The following is a 13,291-nucleotide window of genomic DNA, read 5'->3' on the forward strand; positions in this document are numbered from 1 at the left end:
GACTTCAATCTGTCGCGCGTGGTGGCGGACGACGTCCAGCTCGCCAACAGCGGCAACCCCAACAGCCCGGTGCGCTGCTGTACATGGGTCTTTTGGGGGGCGCGAAGGCGCCGCGCGCTTCGACGGAGGGCGCGGGCGAGCCGGGAAGAAACTGCGCGGCGCGCGGGCCAGCGCCGCGGGCGAGCGCGTGTTGCGTCCGCCGGCCGGTGCGTGCCTGCCAACCACCATAATGCTGCTGTCTGATGTCATACACGGCGGGCGTGCTGTGCCGCGTGTGTGCAAACAAACATGGCCCCGCTCGTCACCCCTCCCATCATATCCCACCAGGGCTGGGCCAGCCCCGAGATGCTGGCGGGCCAGGCCTATGGTGAGAGCAGGAGCCATGATGTCATCATGACAGCGCGACCAGGCCAGCCCATTTTGCCCAGCCTTTGGGGCTTGAGGCCGCCGCTGGCCCCCTGGCTGACGGCGGCAGGAGCGCTTGTTCGGGTTATGGCCCGCTGCGGGCGGGCCGCTGCCTATGCTTGCGAGGACTGCATTCAACCCTGTTGTTTCTGCGCCGGCCCGCAGCCATAACCTGCATTCATCTTTGCTCCTGGACCCGACCCCCTCGTTCCCTGCCCCCCAACCTTACCCCCTGCGCCGCAGGCAAGGAGGCCGGTGCGTATCAGAAACGTCTCGCCCGGCCGCCGCCGCCGCCGCCGCCGCCCTCCCCTGCGCTTCGCGCTCGCGTGCGCGCGTGTGGCTGCTGACTTTGAAATTCATGGCGCTTCGGCGCCTGTTGTGCGTGAGCGCGGACACTACGACCTCGAAACCCTGGAACATGTCAACCTCCGACACACCACTCCCACCGCCCTGCCCCCCTCGACCGCAGACGTCTTCTCATTTGGGGTGGTGCTGTGGGAGCTCATCACACTCAAGCAGCCGTGGAGGTGGGCGCCTCCAGGACAGCACACACACGCGCGCAAACCCACGCACACAAACGTTCCCACCCAAACACACCAAACAACACACACACACACACAAACACAACAACACGCGCACACACACACACACACACACACACACACACACACGCATGCATGCCCACATGCACACACACACACACACATACACACACCCAAAACCAAGACCCAAGTGTACCGTAGAACCGTCCTCCCCAGGGGCACCGACAACCTCACCCTCCCCCACCCTCAACCTCTCCTGCACCCACCCCTCTCCACCTGCCCCCCTCCAACAAAACCATGATCCCAGGAACGAGGCCGAGGGCGGCAGCGTGGTGCCCCTGTACCTCATAATCAACGAGGTCACCGCCGGCAACCGCCTCGACATGCCCGCCGCCGAGGACGTCGCGCCGCCGCTGCCAGAGGTCGCCGCCGTCATCTCCCTGGCCCGCGAGTGCTGGGACCAGGCGCCCGCGCGGCGGCCGACGATGGCCGACGTCGCGGGGCGGCTGAGGGGCATCATCGGCGGCATCAAGGGGCGCCGGCGCGAGGCGCAGCAGCGCGCGGCGGCGGCGCGGCTGGGGTCGGCGTCGTCGGGCGCGAGCACGGCGGCGAGCGCGGCCACGAGCAGCGGCGGCCTCGGCGGGGGCGACGGGTGAGGCGTCTGCTGCCCGCGCCGCGCAGCTTCCGCGCGCGGCGGCGCCGCCCTCCCGTTACCCCGCTTCGGGCAGCCTCTTCAAGTCCCCACGGGCGCGGCGCCGCCCCTCGCGCCCGTGGCCGGCCGGGGCCCCGCCGGTGCGCGCCGCGGCTCAAGAGCCCCTTGTGATGCATTCTTCCCCCGCACACACACACCGTTCGCCGCGCCTCTGGCCCGGCTGATCCCACTATACACGAAAAGAGGATTGCAATTTCAGGGACGCTTGTAGATACTGCCGTTTGGAATAAGTTGTCGTCGCGCACCGCGACGCCAGGGCACACACCCCGATAGCCCTTGTGGCACGTATCACCTCCCAGCCGCCGCCAGCCGGAGGCCGACCCCGGCCCTGCGTCGCTGCACGCTGCAAGCCAGTGCGAATGGAGGCCGCGCACACTCTCGGGCACCGGTTTGCGCACACGCTCCTGGCGCCCCGATTTTTGAGCACAGGACACATATTGTTCCGTCGCATCCTCATGTTCTTGTACTGTCAACTGTTCCTGATTTGCAGCTCTTTCCTGGTAGATTCCTGCTCCGAGGCAAGCTTGTGGCATTGCCATCCCTTACAGGCATAGCTGGCCCTGTGCCGCTGCTGTTGCTGCCGCCAATACCATCCCCGGCGGCCGCTGCTGCTCTCGTCCGGCTGCGCTGCATGCCGCACCCAGGCGCGCCCCCTTGCGCTCGCAGATCGCCATGACAGAGAGCAGCGAGCGCCTGTCGCATTCCGACATGTAACAAATGGAATACGAGCGGTCGGTGATTCCTTGACATACAGTGTAAGTGGCCCATGGGCCCATGGGATGCTACTGCACCCGCACCCCTGTGTGCGCCCATGCGTGCTCATGAGAGGTCAACCCACTGGCTCGTGACTCATCATTCACTGCCCTAGGGGGCTGAGCACAGTGTAAACTCGAGGGTTACGGGCATGCGGCGTGATAAAGCGTTAACATGAGGGCTGTCGTGCAGGCTCTGCCGATGGTGTGACCTTCCACCCCATGCGGAGCGCCCAATGGCCAGCTCCCTTTCCTCCGGGCGCAAGTGCCGCCCACCTGCCCGAACTCTGTGCTGCATCGATTGCAGCACCTACATGAGGCGTACGGAGTGCGTAAGAGCATCATTATCCATTTACATTGAGCCGAGTATCCCGTGAGCTGGGCGGGTTTGAACGCGCGACTCTCGCTGAATACGCACCTGGTACGCACGACGTCCTTGACGCGGTACCAGTCGCTGGCTGTCGCTTTGCAGAGGTCGTGACAAGCATAGTATTCACCGTGATTGGCCGTCGTATACTTGCCGAGTTGGTGAGCATCGCTTTCCCGCGGGTGGGTTGCGATCGGGGCCGTTGATTTAGCTGCAAGCACGCTGTGTCACCCGCTATCTTTAGCCCTCTCAACGCGACCGACGGACGCGTGTCACGCCACGGGTGAGCTGCCAACAGATCAGCCATCAGTGAGCGACCTCCACACGCGCTTATTTCTCGGTTTCGCGCACGCAGATTGCATAATAGTAATTATGAGGACCTCCGTTGCGGGAGCCCTGCTCCTGCTGGCCTTGGCAGCAGGGGCGCGCGCCCAGAACACGACGGCGGACGCGCCTTCATCCGCATCCCAGTGCGCATATGACGGCTCCGCCCAAAAATGCGACGTCTCCCCGGCCTTCATCATCTCAAACGTGACGGTGAGCGGGCGCCGGCGGCGCTCGCCCGGCCCTGTCGGCACCGACTCACCGCAACCGGGCCGCGCCCCGCGGCCTAGTTTCCGAGGCGGCCCGCGCTGCAGCTGCATCGCTCGCGGGCAGCCGGATGGAACGCACGGCCGGCCTTGGCTCGCCCCCAGCAGCCCACAATCCTCCCCCGTCCCCCTCAAACCGCCGCACACCTCCCCGTCCCGCGGCCTCACAACTGCCCGCCGCGCTCCCAGGCCCCTGCCCCGGGCCAGAACCTGTCGCTGTCGCTGCTGCGCTCGCTGGCGGCCGACGCGCTGTGCAGCCTCATGGCCAGCGACGCAGATTGCGGCGCCCAGACCAATGCTAACTGCTCCTGGAACCCCGATTCGGTGGGTGCGACCTAGGCAGGGAAGCCGGGAGGACAGAGCCTCTCGGCGGACGCACACAACGCGCGGACGCACACAACGCGCGCATGCGCTGCCAGCCTGGCGCCTGGACGGCTTTGCAGCCGCTGCAGATGGTCCCGCCTGGGCTGCCAGCCCCGATGCTTCAGCTAACGCATGAGACTTTGCATGAGGCGCTCCGCCACCGCTTCCCACTTGGCACTGCAGTGAGCCGCTCCTTTCTTCGTGCTCTCATCAGTTTGCTGGCCCCACATCCAACTCCTCTGCTCCCTCAGAGCCCGAGCTGCAGGCTGGCAACTGGCACGCTGCTCGGCGCCGCCCAGGCCGCCGCCGCCTGCCCGGGGTCTCTCGCCGCCCAGCAGCTGCCGTGTACGCCGGTGCGCTGGGACGGCGCCGGCCGCCGGGCCCCCAGGCCGCTGCTGAGGTGGCAGGGCGACCCGCAAGAATGGCCCCTCGGGGCATCAGTGCACACGACAGTCACCACAGTCTTGCATCCCCGCCTGGCCAACCGCCCCCGGCGCGCCACCACCTGACCCGCACCGCAAACTCCCGACCACGCTTACGCATCCACCTCCCCGCGTTGGCGCCGCCGCTCTCTGACCCGCGCCACACGTTTCGCGGCCGCCCCCCTTTGCAGGCCACCGACAACGACACCTGCGCCAACGCCGGCAATTGTACCTGGGTCGCGGCGCCCTCGGCCGCCGCGCCGTCCGCGTACTCAGACACCAACAGCACCGCAAACGCGACAGACACAGGGCTGGCCGCAGCCGCCGGCGGCCCCTCCACCGCCGCCACCCAGCTCTCACCCGCCGACGGCACCTCGTCGGGCGGCGCGGCGACAGGTGACGCCACGCAGCAGGCGCCCTCAAGTGACACCTCCCAGCAGGCGCCGACGAGTGACGCCACACAGCAGGCGCCCACGAGTGACACCACGCAGCAGGCGCCCGCGGGTGACGCCACCCAGCAGGCGCCCACGAGTGACACCTCCCAGCAGGCACCGGCGGGGTACGGTTTCCCCACGACCGATGTGGGCGGCGCGGGCGCCGACACCGGCGCGGCGCAGCCCGCGTCCGCGGGTCCCGCTGCGGGCGGCGGCGCCACGGCGCCCGTTTACGACACGACCCAGCAGGCGCCCGCGTCCGGCACCGCCCAGGCCGCCCCTTCGTCCGGCACCGCCCAGCAGGCCCCTGCGTCCGGCACTGCCCAGCCGGCATCCACGCCCGCGGCCGACCCCGGTGCGGCGCAGCCCGCGGCCAGCCCCCTGCGGCTGAGGCGGCTCCTGCAGGACCCGTCCGCCGCCTCCCCCGCCCCCGCCGACGCGTCCGCGTCCGCCGCGCCCGGCGACGCGTCGACCACGCTCACCGACGCGGGAGCGCAGGGCGACACGCCCGCGGCCCCCGGGGACGGAACAGACTCGACCGGCGACGGCTCTTCGGATTCCGGCGACGTCTCCTCATCCGGGACCGACCCCACGCTTGTTGACACGTCCGCCGCCGCGCCCTCCGACTCCTCCGCCGCCACGCCGTCCGACGGCTCGTCCGGCGCCGCGGGCAGCGGCGGCGGCGGGTTCCTGCCGGCGGCGCCCGCAAGCTCAGGCTCGGGGTACCTGCCGACGGCGTCGGTGGGGGTGTGCCTGGCCGCTGACCTGGCGGCCCTCGACACCACGCAGGTGCGGCGGCACGCGGCACTGGGTTGTGGCGAGCGACGCTTCGTGCGGCGGCGCGGCTGCAGCCGCCGACCTCCGCGGGGGGCTGCCGCCGCGCGAACTGGCCGACGGGCGGCCGGCGCCACACGTCCCCGCCAGCGAGCTCGGGGGCGTCGGTCGGCCGCGGGCTGATTACCATCCATCATCCACGCCGGGAGCCCGCAACGGCGGGGAGCCGACGCACTCTTTGCCGACGAAAACATGCGCAACCATGCCGTGTGCAACAGTCTGCACCTGCACCCGCGCACCCTGCCACCCCCTGTCACCCCCTGTCACCCCGCAGCGCTCTGACCTGCTGGACAAGTACCAGCGATACGACCAAGAGGTCTGGGGCAACTGCACTAACGCTTTCGAGGTGGGTCGTGTGTGTGTGGGTGCTCTCGTGTGTGTGTGTGTGTGTGTGTGTGTGTGTGTGTGTGTGTGTATGTGTGTTCAACCGTGTCTGTGAGGGATTGTTGGCTAAAATGCATGCTGTTGTTTGCTTGAGCAGGCGAACTGGCTCACAGCATGCAGTACCGGCATGCGGTGATGGTCATGATCCTTTGCAGTGCAGTCCTCAGCGAAGCCACAAGATCTCAACGGCTTCGCTCACCTGTCACTCCCCTGTGTGCCTCACCGCCCCCCGCCCCCGCCCCCACCACAACACCCGCAGGTCCTGCCCTCCATCGCGCCCCCCGCGCCGTACGCCGCGCTGCTCAGCGCCCTCGGCGGCGACAGCACTGGATCCGCCGCTCAGGTGCGGCCGCGCAGGCGCTGCGAGCCCGGTGGTTTGGAGGGAAAATTTCCAGAGCAGGGGGTGGCTGTCTGACATTCGCCGCCTGCGCAACCGTCTCGCTGCCGCCACAGGCGGTCCCGCCGCTGCCAGGTCCGCTTGTGTCTGCTCAAAGCCATGCAGGCCCCTGGATGCCCTCCCAGCCACACCAGCTTCAACCCTTACTCACCTCTCATCGCCGGGCCGTCGCCCCTCGTCTCATCGTCTGCCACAGGAGTGCCAGAACAACGTGGCAATCGGCGACTGCCTCAACGCCGGCCAGTCCATCACCCTCAGCCCCGCCAACCTCGTCGCCATCATCAACGGCGATTACTCCAGCTTGGGTGCCGCACCCGGGACCAGCACCGCCGACAACACCACTGGGCCAAACATCCTCGGCCCCAGCTCCACCGGCAGCGCGCAGTCGGCGGCCGGCGGCCGCGCCGGCGCCGCCGCGTCGGCCGTGGTGCTCGCCGCCGCGCTCGCGGCGCTGCTGCTGTGAGCGCCGGCGGGCGGTTGTTGCCCCGCCGGCCCCCTGCATCTCTCAGATGACATCACGCGCGGCCGCTCAGGCGCCAGCGGCCCAGTGGACTTGTCGAGGCGTTGCTGCGCTGTGTACCACCCGCAACAGCGCGGTTGGGCAAGCCGTGAACCGCAATTTCTCCGCTTTGCCCGCCGTTGCCAATCAGAATTGACCTGCGTGCCGGTGTCTCGCAGCCTTTCGGCTGTGGCCGGCGGGGCGTTGTCGCCTGCAGACACTAGCGCACTAAAAAGCAGCACAGCAATGTAGGACCTTGCGACGCCGCCGCCGCGACGGCGTTGTTGTGCGCGCGTGAGTGTGATACCGGGCAGGGTGCCCAGCCCTGACCGGCCTTGATTCTGTACGCGCGTGTCCTCCTTCGGTGCCTTGGGCTGCCCCGGGAGCTTGCAGGCGAGTGATTTCGTGCGCGCCATGGGTTACACACATGGCCGTTTGCAGGGTGGCGGCTGCTCGAGAAAGCGACAACGTATACAGTACCCGTCCTACGGCACGCACAGCACTCAGCGTGCTGCCCGCCCCTTTGATTTGAGGTGCGTAGCTTGACTGTTGAAGCGGCTGAGCGCGTCCCGTGCGGAGGTTTGGGGCTAAGTGTGTGCAGGCAGGGTCTTTTTGGCGCTGCCAATCGTTGCGTGACGTCGTGTGTTGTCTCTAATAACCATGTAAATGGCATTTTAGCTGTCCGATCGGCGGGCGCAGCGGGTCGGGAGCGCTGAAGCAGCTGCTGCTGTACGCTGCCCGAGGCACGTGACTGACGTTACCCTTGGACATCTGTCAGGGAGGGTGCACGCGGCACCAGTGGGCCCCATGCCTAGTGTCTGTCTACGTTGCTGGTGCATCAGGGCAGCTGTTGACTTTGTACGGCACGCATGACCACAAGCTCGCTTCTGCAGGAGTCTGTTTTTGCCTTATAGCTAGGATACACAGGTGGTCGGCTCATGTACTAGAGAGACGTGAACAGCATCCCTTAATCACTCAGCTGCATCAGGCCAGAAGTGAGAGCTTGACTGGAGATTGAGGGCGCAGCTGACCACGCGCGGCTTGGGTGCAACCGCTCAAGCGGTGGCTTTGGAATCGAGGGCCGCTGGAGGGCCCGGTGCAGGTGCTGGCCTCGCCAGTTGGGGCGCACGCGCCCCTTGCAGAGCGCTGCGAGGGACCAAGTTCAATGATACGCATCGGGACGCCTGGCGTGGCCGGCCCCGCGGGCACAGGAGGGGGGCGCTGGAAGGCAGGTGTGGTGCATGGGACGCGCGGCCGCTCCCAGGACGTTGGCAGGCCGCTGGATTGCAGGCGCAGCGGTGCTTCCCGGGGGAGCCGATCTCGCTTGGTCTTCGGGTGCGAATGGGCGCATTGAAAGTGTTTGGATTGCTGGCTGATGGACTGCTTAGGATTGAAAACTGGCGGGCTGGGGTGATGGGGCGAGTGCCAGGCCTGCCTCTGCACAGGCTTCATCCCGAATCCCGGCGCTCAAGGCAGGAAATGCAGTGTACTCGACATCAACGCAGCTGCCACTCTGAGGGTGGGCGGTGGTGATCGCCCCATGGTGATGACGCGCACATGTCAGCGCAGATGCGCACCACTTGTTGCCTGCGATGTTTTGTGTGCCCACTCATGGGGGTCGGCACGCGGTCGGCCAACGCATCGCAATCGCATGGGATGGACGTAGCGGCCTGGGCCCATGACACGGACATGAGAGGGGGGAAGACACGCAGCGGCATCCGTCGCAAAGCATGTGGTTGCATGGAACTTGCCGCAGTGGAGTGACACAACCCATCAACCCCCTCCGGTCCAAAGCTCGGTCGCATAAGATCGCGCCCAGCACGAAAGTGACAGGGCGTGGGAGCCCAGCCGAAGCTGGGCGGCGGCGGCCGCGAGGCACCTCAAGTTGGTGCGCGTGCGACCTGTGGATACGTTCAGTGATAGAGCTCCTTCTTTGAATCGCTGTTGCTTCTCACGGTCACGCTATCGTCCGGGTGATCTCTGACAGCTAAGGAAGATGGCGTTCCCAGGCGGTGGTGCCTTCGATTTCTCGGCCCTGCAGCAGGCCCTCTCTGTGAGCGGTATCCAGAATCCATTCTGCATCGCGGGCGTCCCGGCGTACAGCGGGCACAAGGAGCATCCACGATTGGCGTCTCGCACCTTCCGCACTGCATGCACGCAGTTGTTCTTATCACCCGTCGCATGAATGCGTTGCATAGATGCAGAATCCATTGAATGACGCCACGACGCTGTGCGCAATGAGCGCAACCTGCACCCGCTCCCGACACATGCTGGTGGGCGGCGCGCGGCTCCGGCGGTGCATGCATGCGCCTTGACACTCCCCGTGCATCGCACCGCATTTATCTTGTTGTGACTGCAGGATCCCAAGATCAAGGAGATGGCCGAGAAAATTGCTGGTGGGTGACGTTGCAGTGACAGCCTTGGCCCGACCTGTTGCATTCTGGCCTGGGGCCAGGGCTCTCGTCTTCCGCACCACACAGCCAGCCCGAACGACCACCGCAGCTAGCACTGCTGTTTGCCGCGCACCGTCCGCCCTCGCCGCGCGACCAGCGCTGCACGCCCATGCACGGACCTCGCCGCGCCCCGCCTCAACTGGATCCTTGCGGCCCAAGCCGCCCCACCCGCGAGCCCCCCACCCGCGTCCCACTCTCTCGCCCCCTTCCCCGCCCCAGGCGACCCCGCCTTCCAGGGCCTCACCTCGCAGCTGCAAGAGAGCATGGCCGGGCTCGTCGGCCCGGAGGGCGCGGCGGCGGGCGCGGGCGCGGGCGCGGGCGGCATGCCGGGCATCCCCGGCATGCCCGGCATGCCCGGCATGCCCGACCCCAGCCAATTTGACCCGTCAAAGTACATGCAGGCTATGAGCGGCATGTTCAGCAACCCGGCATTCATGCAGATGGCCGAGCAGCTCGGCCAGGCCATTATCTCGGTGCGCCCGCGGGCCCCCGGGGGTGGAGGGGAGGGAGGTCGGGCTCTGCGTGGGGCAGCTTTGGCGCCGGCGCCGGCGGCAGAGAACTGCGGACCAGGGGGCGCAGTGTGTGGTGCAGCGGCCTCTCTGGCCGGCCACGTCGGCCGCCTCCAGAAGCCGGCGCCTTCGCTGACCCGCCCTTTCCTGCAACCCCCTCCCCTCCCCCTCCGCGCCCCTGCTCACTGGGTCAGTCCGACCCCAATATGAGCAAGATGATGGCGGCCATGCAGGACCCGGAGTACAAGAACAAGGTGGAGTCGGCCATGAAGTCACTCAAGGACGACCCCGAGATGGTGGGGGGGAGACAGGGGGTTGGCGTTCGGGCGTGGTGGTCGGGTGCGGTTGGTAGGGTTTGGTGGTTGGTCGGGGCCCGGCAGCGGGCGCCCCGCCTGCCGGGCCCCGGGCTCCTGCTCGTGTGGGCGTGCGCCCCCGCGCGCCCGGCTGCCTTGCTGTTGCTACCGGGCGTGCGCAACCCGAGGAGGGCTCTGAAACAGCAGTTGTCCGCGGCCCCCCGCGCGCCCGGCTTTGCCGCCCGCGCACCCCGCCCTGAACGTCTCTTCCTCACCTTCCTTCCCCGACCAACCCAAAGGGCGGCATCTTTGAGGAGCTGGAGAAGGCCGGCCCCGCGGCGATGATGAAGTACTGGAACGACCCCGCGGTGCTGTCGAAGCTTGGCGGCGCCATGGGGGACGTCTTCGACTTCGAGGCGCTCATGCCGGGCGGCGCGGGCGGTGGCGGCGGCGAGGAGGGGGAGGAGGGGGACGAGGCGGAGGGGGAGGAGGTGCCCAACCTGCACAGCGCGGCCAGCGAGGGTGAGTCGTGGTTTTTGGGCGAGGGGAGAGGATGGCTGTGCCTCAGAGCTGTCGGCGAGGTGGTTGGTGCAGGGCAAGAGCCGGGGAGCGCAGTCGCCCAATGGGGGTTGTTGCAGGCGCTCGCCGCTTGCGCTGGCCAGAGGGCGCCGCGCGCTGCCGATGTGCGACGCGGAAGGGCGCTGCGTTGCGCAGCGGCGTGGGGCCTGACGGCAGCAGGGTGTGATAACCGCCACGGCCGCCAGCCTGTGTTTTGGCATGGTGTGAAGGCCGCGCTCCTGTGTAGCACACCGTAGCCCAGCGAAGCCGCCGGCCGTGTCGTTGGCTGCACGCACACCAGTCACCGCCATCAAGCGCCTTAATCACCCCAACCACGGTGGCTCACGCCGGGCCACCAGTCGCCGTATGGCTTGGGCCGGGGGCCAGCTGTCCAGGCCTGACCCTGTATCACTTGACTTTCAACACTAGGCACACGTGCCCACTTACCCCACCCTTTTCCCCCCCACATAAACACACCACACACACATGGACGCACGCACGCACATTCCTATGCATATACACACATATACACACACGCATACACACACACACTGGCACACACCCGCATCCCCAGGTGATGCTGCCAAGCTGAAGGAGCTGCTGGCTGAGGAGGGCGTCAACGTGGACGAGCAGGACGAGGAGGGCCGCACCGCCCTGCACTTTGCCGCGGGCTACGGCGAGCTGGACTGCGCCAAGCAGCTGATCGAGAAGGTGCGCGCACGAGCGGCGCAGCGTCGCGCAGCGTTGTGCAGCGTTGGGGCTGAAGAGTGTGAGGCGTGGGCTTCAAGGGGTTTGAGTGCATGGGGGCCAGTCAAGACTGTCTTCGGGTGGTGTATGTGAGATTGTGTACGTGTGTGTGCATGTGAGTGCGCGCACGCGCGCAACCTGCAGGCCGGCGGCGTCGCCGGCGGGTCACGTGCCGCTTCAGCGCCGCGCTTCACCGCGGGGCCGGCGCCGGCCGCGGGCCCCGGCGGCCGCACCGCTGCCTCCCCCTGCCTCATTGCATTTTCTGGGTGGGTCGCGGATGGCGGAAAGCGAAGCCGCCGTCCGCGGCCCACCCACAGAATGCATTGCTCCCGGCTTTACCTGACGCGCCCCGTTCCCGCCCGTCCCCCCTCAAAAAAAACAACTAACCCCCAGGGTGCGTCTGTTGACCTGCTGGACAACAACAAGAACACGGCCCTGCACTACGCGGCCGGCTACGGCCAGGCCGAGAGCGTCAGGCTGCTGCTGGACAGGTGGGGGGGTGGGGGGGAGAGGAGGGGCGCATGCGGACGTGGGGTGCGCGTGTGTGTGTGTGTGTGTGTGTGTGTGTGTGTGTGTGTGTGTATGGTGTCTCTGTGTGTGCCCCCGCGCGCGCGCATGGGCTTGCGGGTTTGGGACAGACGGGGCGGAGAGGGGCTTTGCACGGGAAGCGCATCGGGCGCTGTGCTGCGTGCCCCTCGGCGCTGCCGGGAGGGCGCGCTTCCCTCGGGGTCACCGCGCGCGTGTGCGGGCGCACCATCCCCGCGTGCACGCCCGCACGCACGCCCTCAACACGAGCTCTCGCGCGCCCTGCTCACTCCCGCGCTCGCACACGCACACACACACGCACGCACACACACACACACACACACACACACACACACGCCCCCAGCGGCGCTGACAAGGCGGCCAAGAACGAGGACGACAAGACGGCCCTCGAGGTGGCGCAGCTCAACGAGCACACAGAGGTCGTGGAGCTGCTGCAGTAGATCTCGATCTGAGACCTGGAAGCGCGCGGCAGCTGAAGGGGCAGGGCCGGCGTTGACCTCCACGTCGACCGCGGCTAATTGTGTGCCGCGGGCGGCTGGGGGTGGAGGGAGCGAGGGCGTGCCGGCCTCTTGGGCGGGCGCCGGCGGCCGCGCCGCGCGGCGTGTGGGTTTGGGCCCTGCGCGTGCCATTGTGTGTTTTGCGCGCGCCTGCGCTGATTTCATCTCTCGTGCGTGCCGTGCGTCTCTGATTTTCCGATGTCGATGGACCGTAACCTGCCTCTTCCTCTTCCTAGGGAGCGAGGGGCGACAGCGCCGCCCTCCACCAGCACTGTAATCCCCAGATCACGTAATCCCCGAATATACGGAATCCTCAGATCGCGCGCAGCTACAGCGCCGCTGCCTGCCGTCCTCTCCTAAGCGCGGGCTGCTGCGTGCAGCCAGCACGGGCCCCTCACACCCGCAATGAAAGCGCGGGCAACGGCGGCGTCTGCCGGAAGGTCGCCTCCACACCAAGTCACAGCCGGCGGCAAGGACGAAGCACCTGCCTCAGCCGCCCCGCGCGATGATGGGCTGCGGGTCAGCTTGCTGTGGCAGCCAGAAACATTTGCTGCCTTGCATGGCGAAATCACCGCTGCGCCAGAAACAATATGCAGACCGGCCCAGCTGTTGCGACTCGCGGGGATGGCAGCGCTCCCCCCCTCCCTTTAACTACTGTCCCGTCTTTTGGCGGGTCATGTGAGCAGGTGCCTTGATGGTGCCCCGCCCCTGAGTTGACCAGGTGGCTGATGAGCCATATGCCTGTTCGGCTTCCTATCTGCCCCTCAGCCCGGGGTCACAGCCTGCCAGCATGCTGAAAACTGCCAGTGGCTCAACCAGCTCCCTGCCCTCGGACCTCGGGCCTGTGCTGTCAACTAGCCCGCTCTGTGGACAAAACGAACAGAGCCGCAGACCGCACAGACACGGCGCGTTTACAAACGTCAGCATGAGCACGTGAATGGACAGCGCTGCCAGCAGCACTGCGCACGCTCACGCGCCGCGCGGCCC

The 13,291-nt window shown here is 67.3% G+C and overlaps 3 protein-coding genes across 3 annotated transcripts; all 3 read left to right on the plus strand.

Moving 5' to 3' along the window:
• Positions 1-288: 288 nt before the first annotated feature.
• MNEG_8255 (hypothetical protein) lies at positions 289-1,603 on the plus strand (the record flags this gene model as incomplete). The annotated part of the gene is made up of 4 exons (XM_014043270.1): positions 289-367; positions 649-660; positions 875-932; positions 1,255-1,603. 4 exons carry the CDS (start codon positions 289-291, stop codon positions 1,601-1,603), a joined length of 498 nt encoding a protein of 165 aa, XP_013898724.1.
• Positions 1,604-3,150: 1,547 nt separating this feature from the next.
• On the plus strand, positions 3,151-6,665 carry MNEG_8256 (hypothetical protein; the record flags this gene model as incomplete). Its single annotated transcript, XM_014043271.1, has 7 exons — positions 3,151-3,315; positions 3,558-3,692; positions 3,983-4,084; positions 4,345-5,376; positions 5,696-5,767; positions 6,065-6,148; positions 6,399-6,665. 7 exons carry the CDS (start codon positions 3,151-3,153, stop codon positions 6,663-6,665), a joined length of 1,857 nt encoding a protein of 618 aa, XP_013898725.1.
• A 2,413-nt stretch (positions 6,666-9,078) lies between these two features.
• MNEG_8257 (Ankyrin repeat domain-containing protein 2) lies at positions 9,079-12,247 on the plus strand (the record flags this gene model as incomplete). The annotated part of the gene is made up of 8 exons (XM_014043272.1): positions 9,079-9,097; positions 9,374-9,627; positions 9,858-9,959; positions 10,256-10,478; positions 11,089-11,225; positions 11,406-11,531; positions 11,655-11,752; positions 12,151-12,247. The coding sequence occupies 8 exons, from the start codon at positions 9,079-9,081 to the stop codon at positions 12,245-12,247; spliced, it is 1,056 nt and encodes a 351-aa protein (XP_013898726.1).
• Between the last annotated feature and the right edge of the window lie 1,044 nt (positions 12,248-13,291).

Source organism: Monoraphidium neglectum (genome assembly GCF_000611645.1).
Source record: "Monoraphidium neglectum strain SAG 48.87 unplaced genomic scaffold scaffold01548, whole genome shotgun sequence".
Taxonomy (NCBI): Eukaryota; Viridiplantae; Chlorophyta; class Chlorophyceae; order Sphaeropleales; family Selenastraceae; genus Monoraphidium; species Monoraphidium neglectum.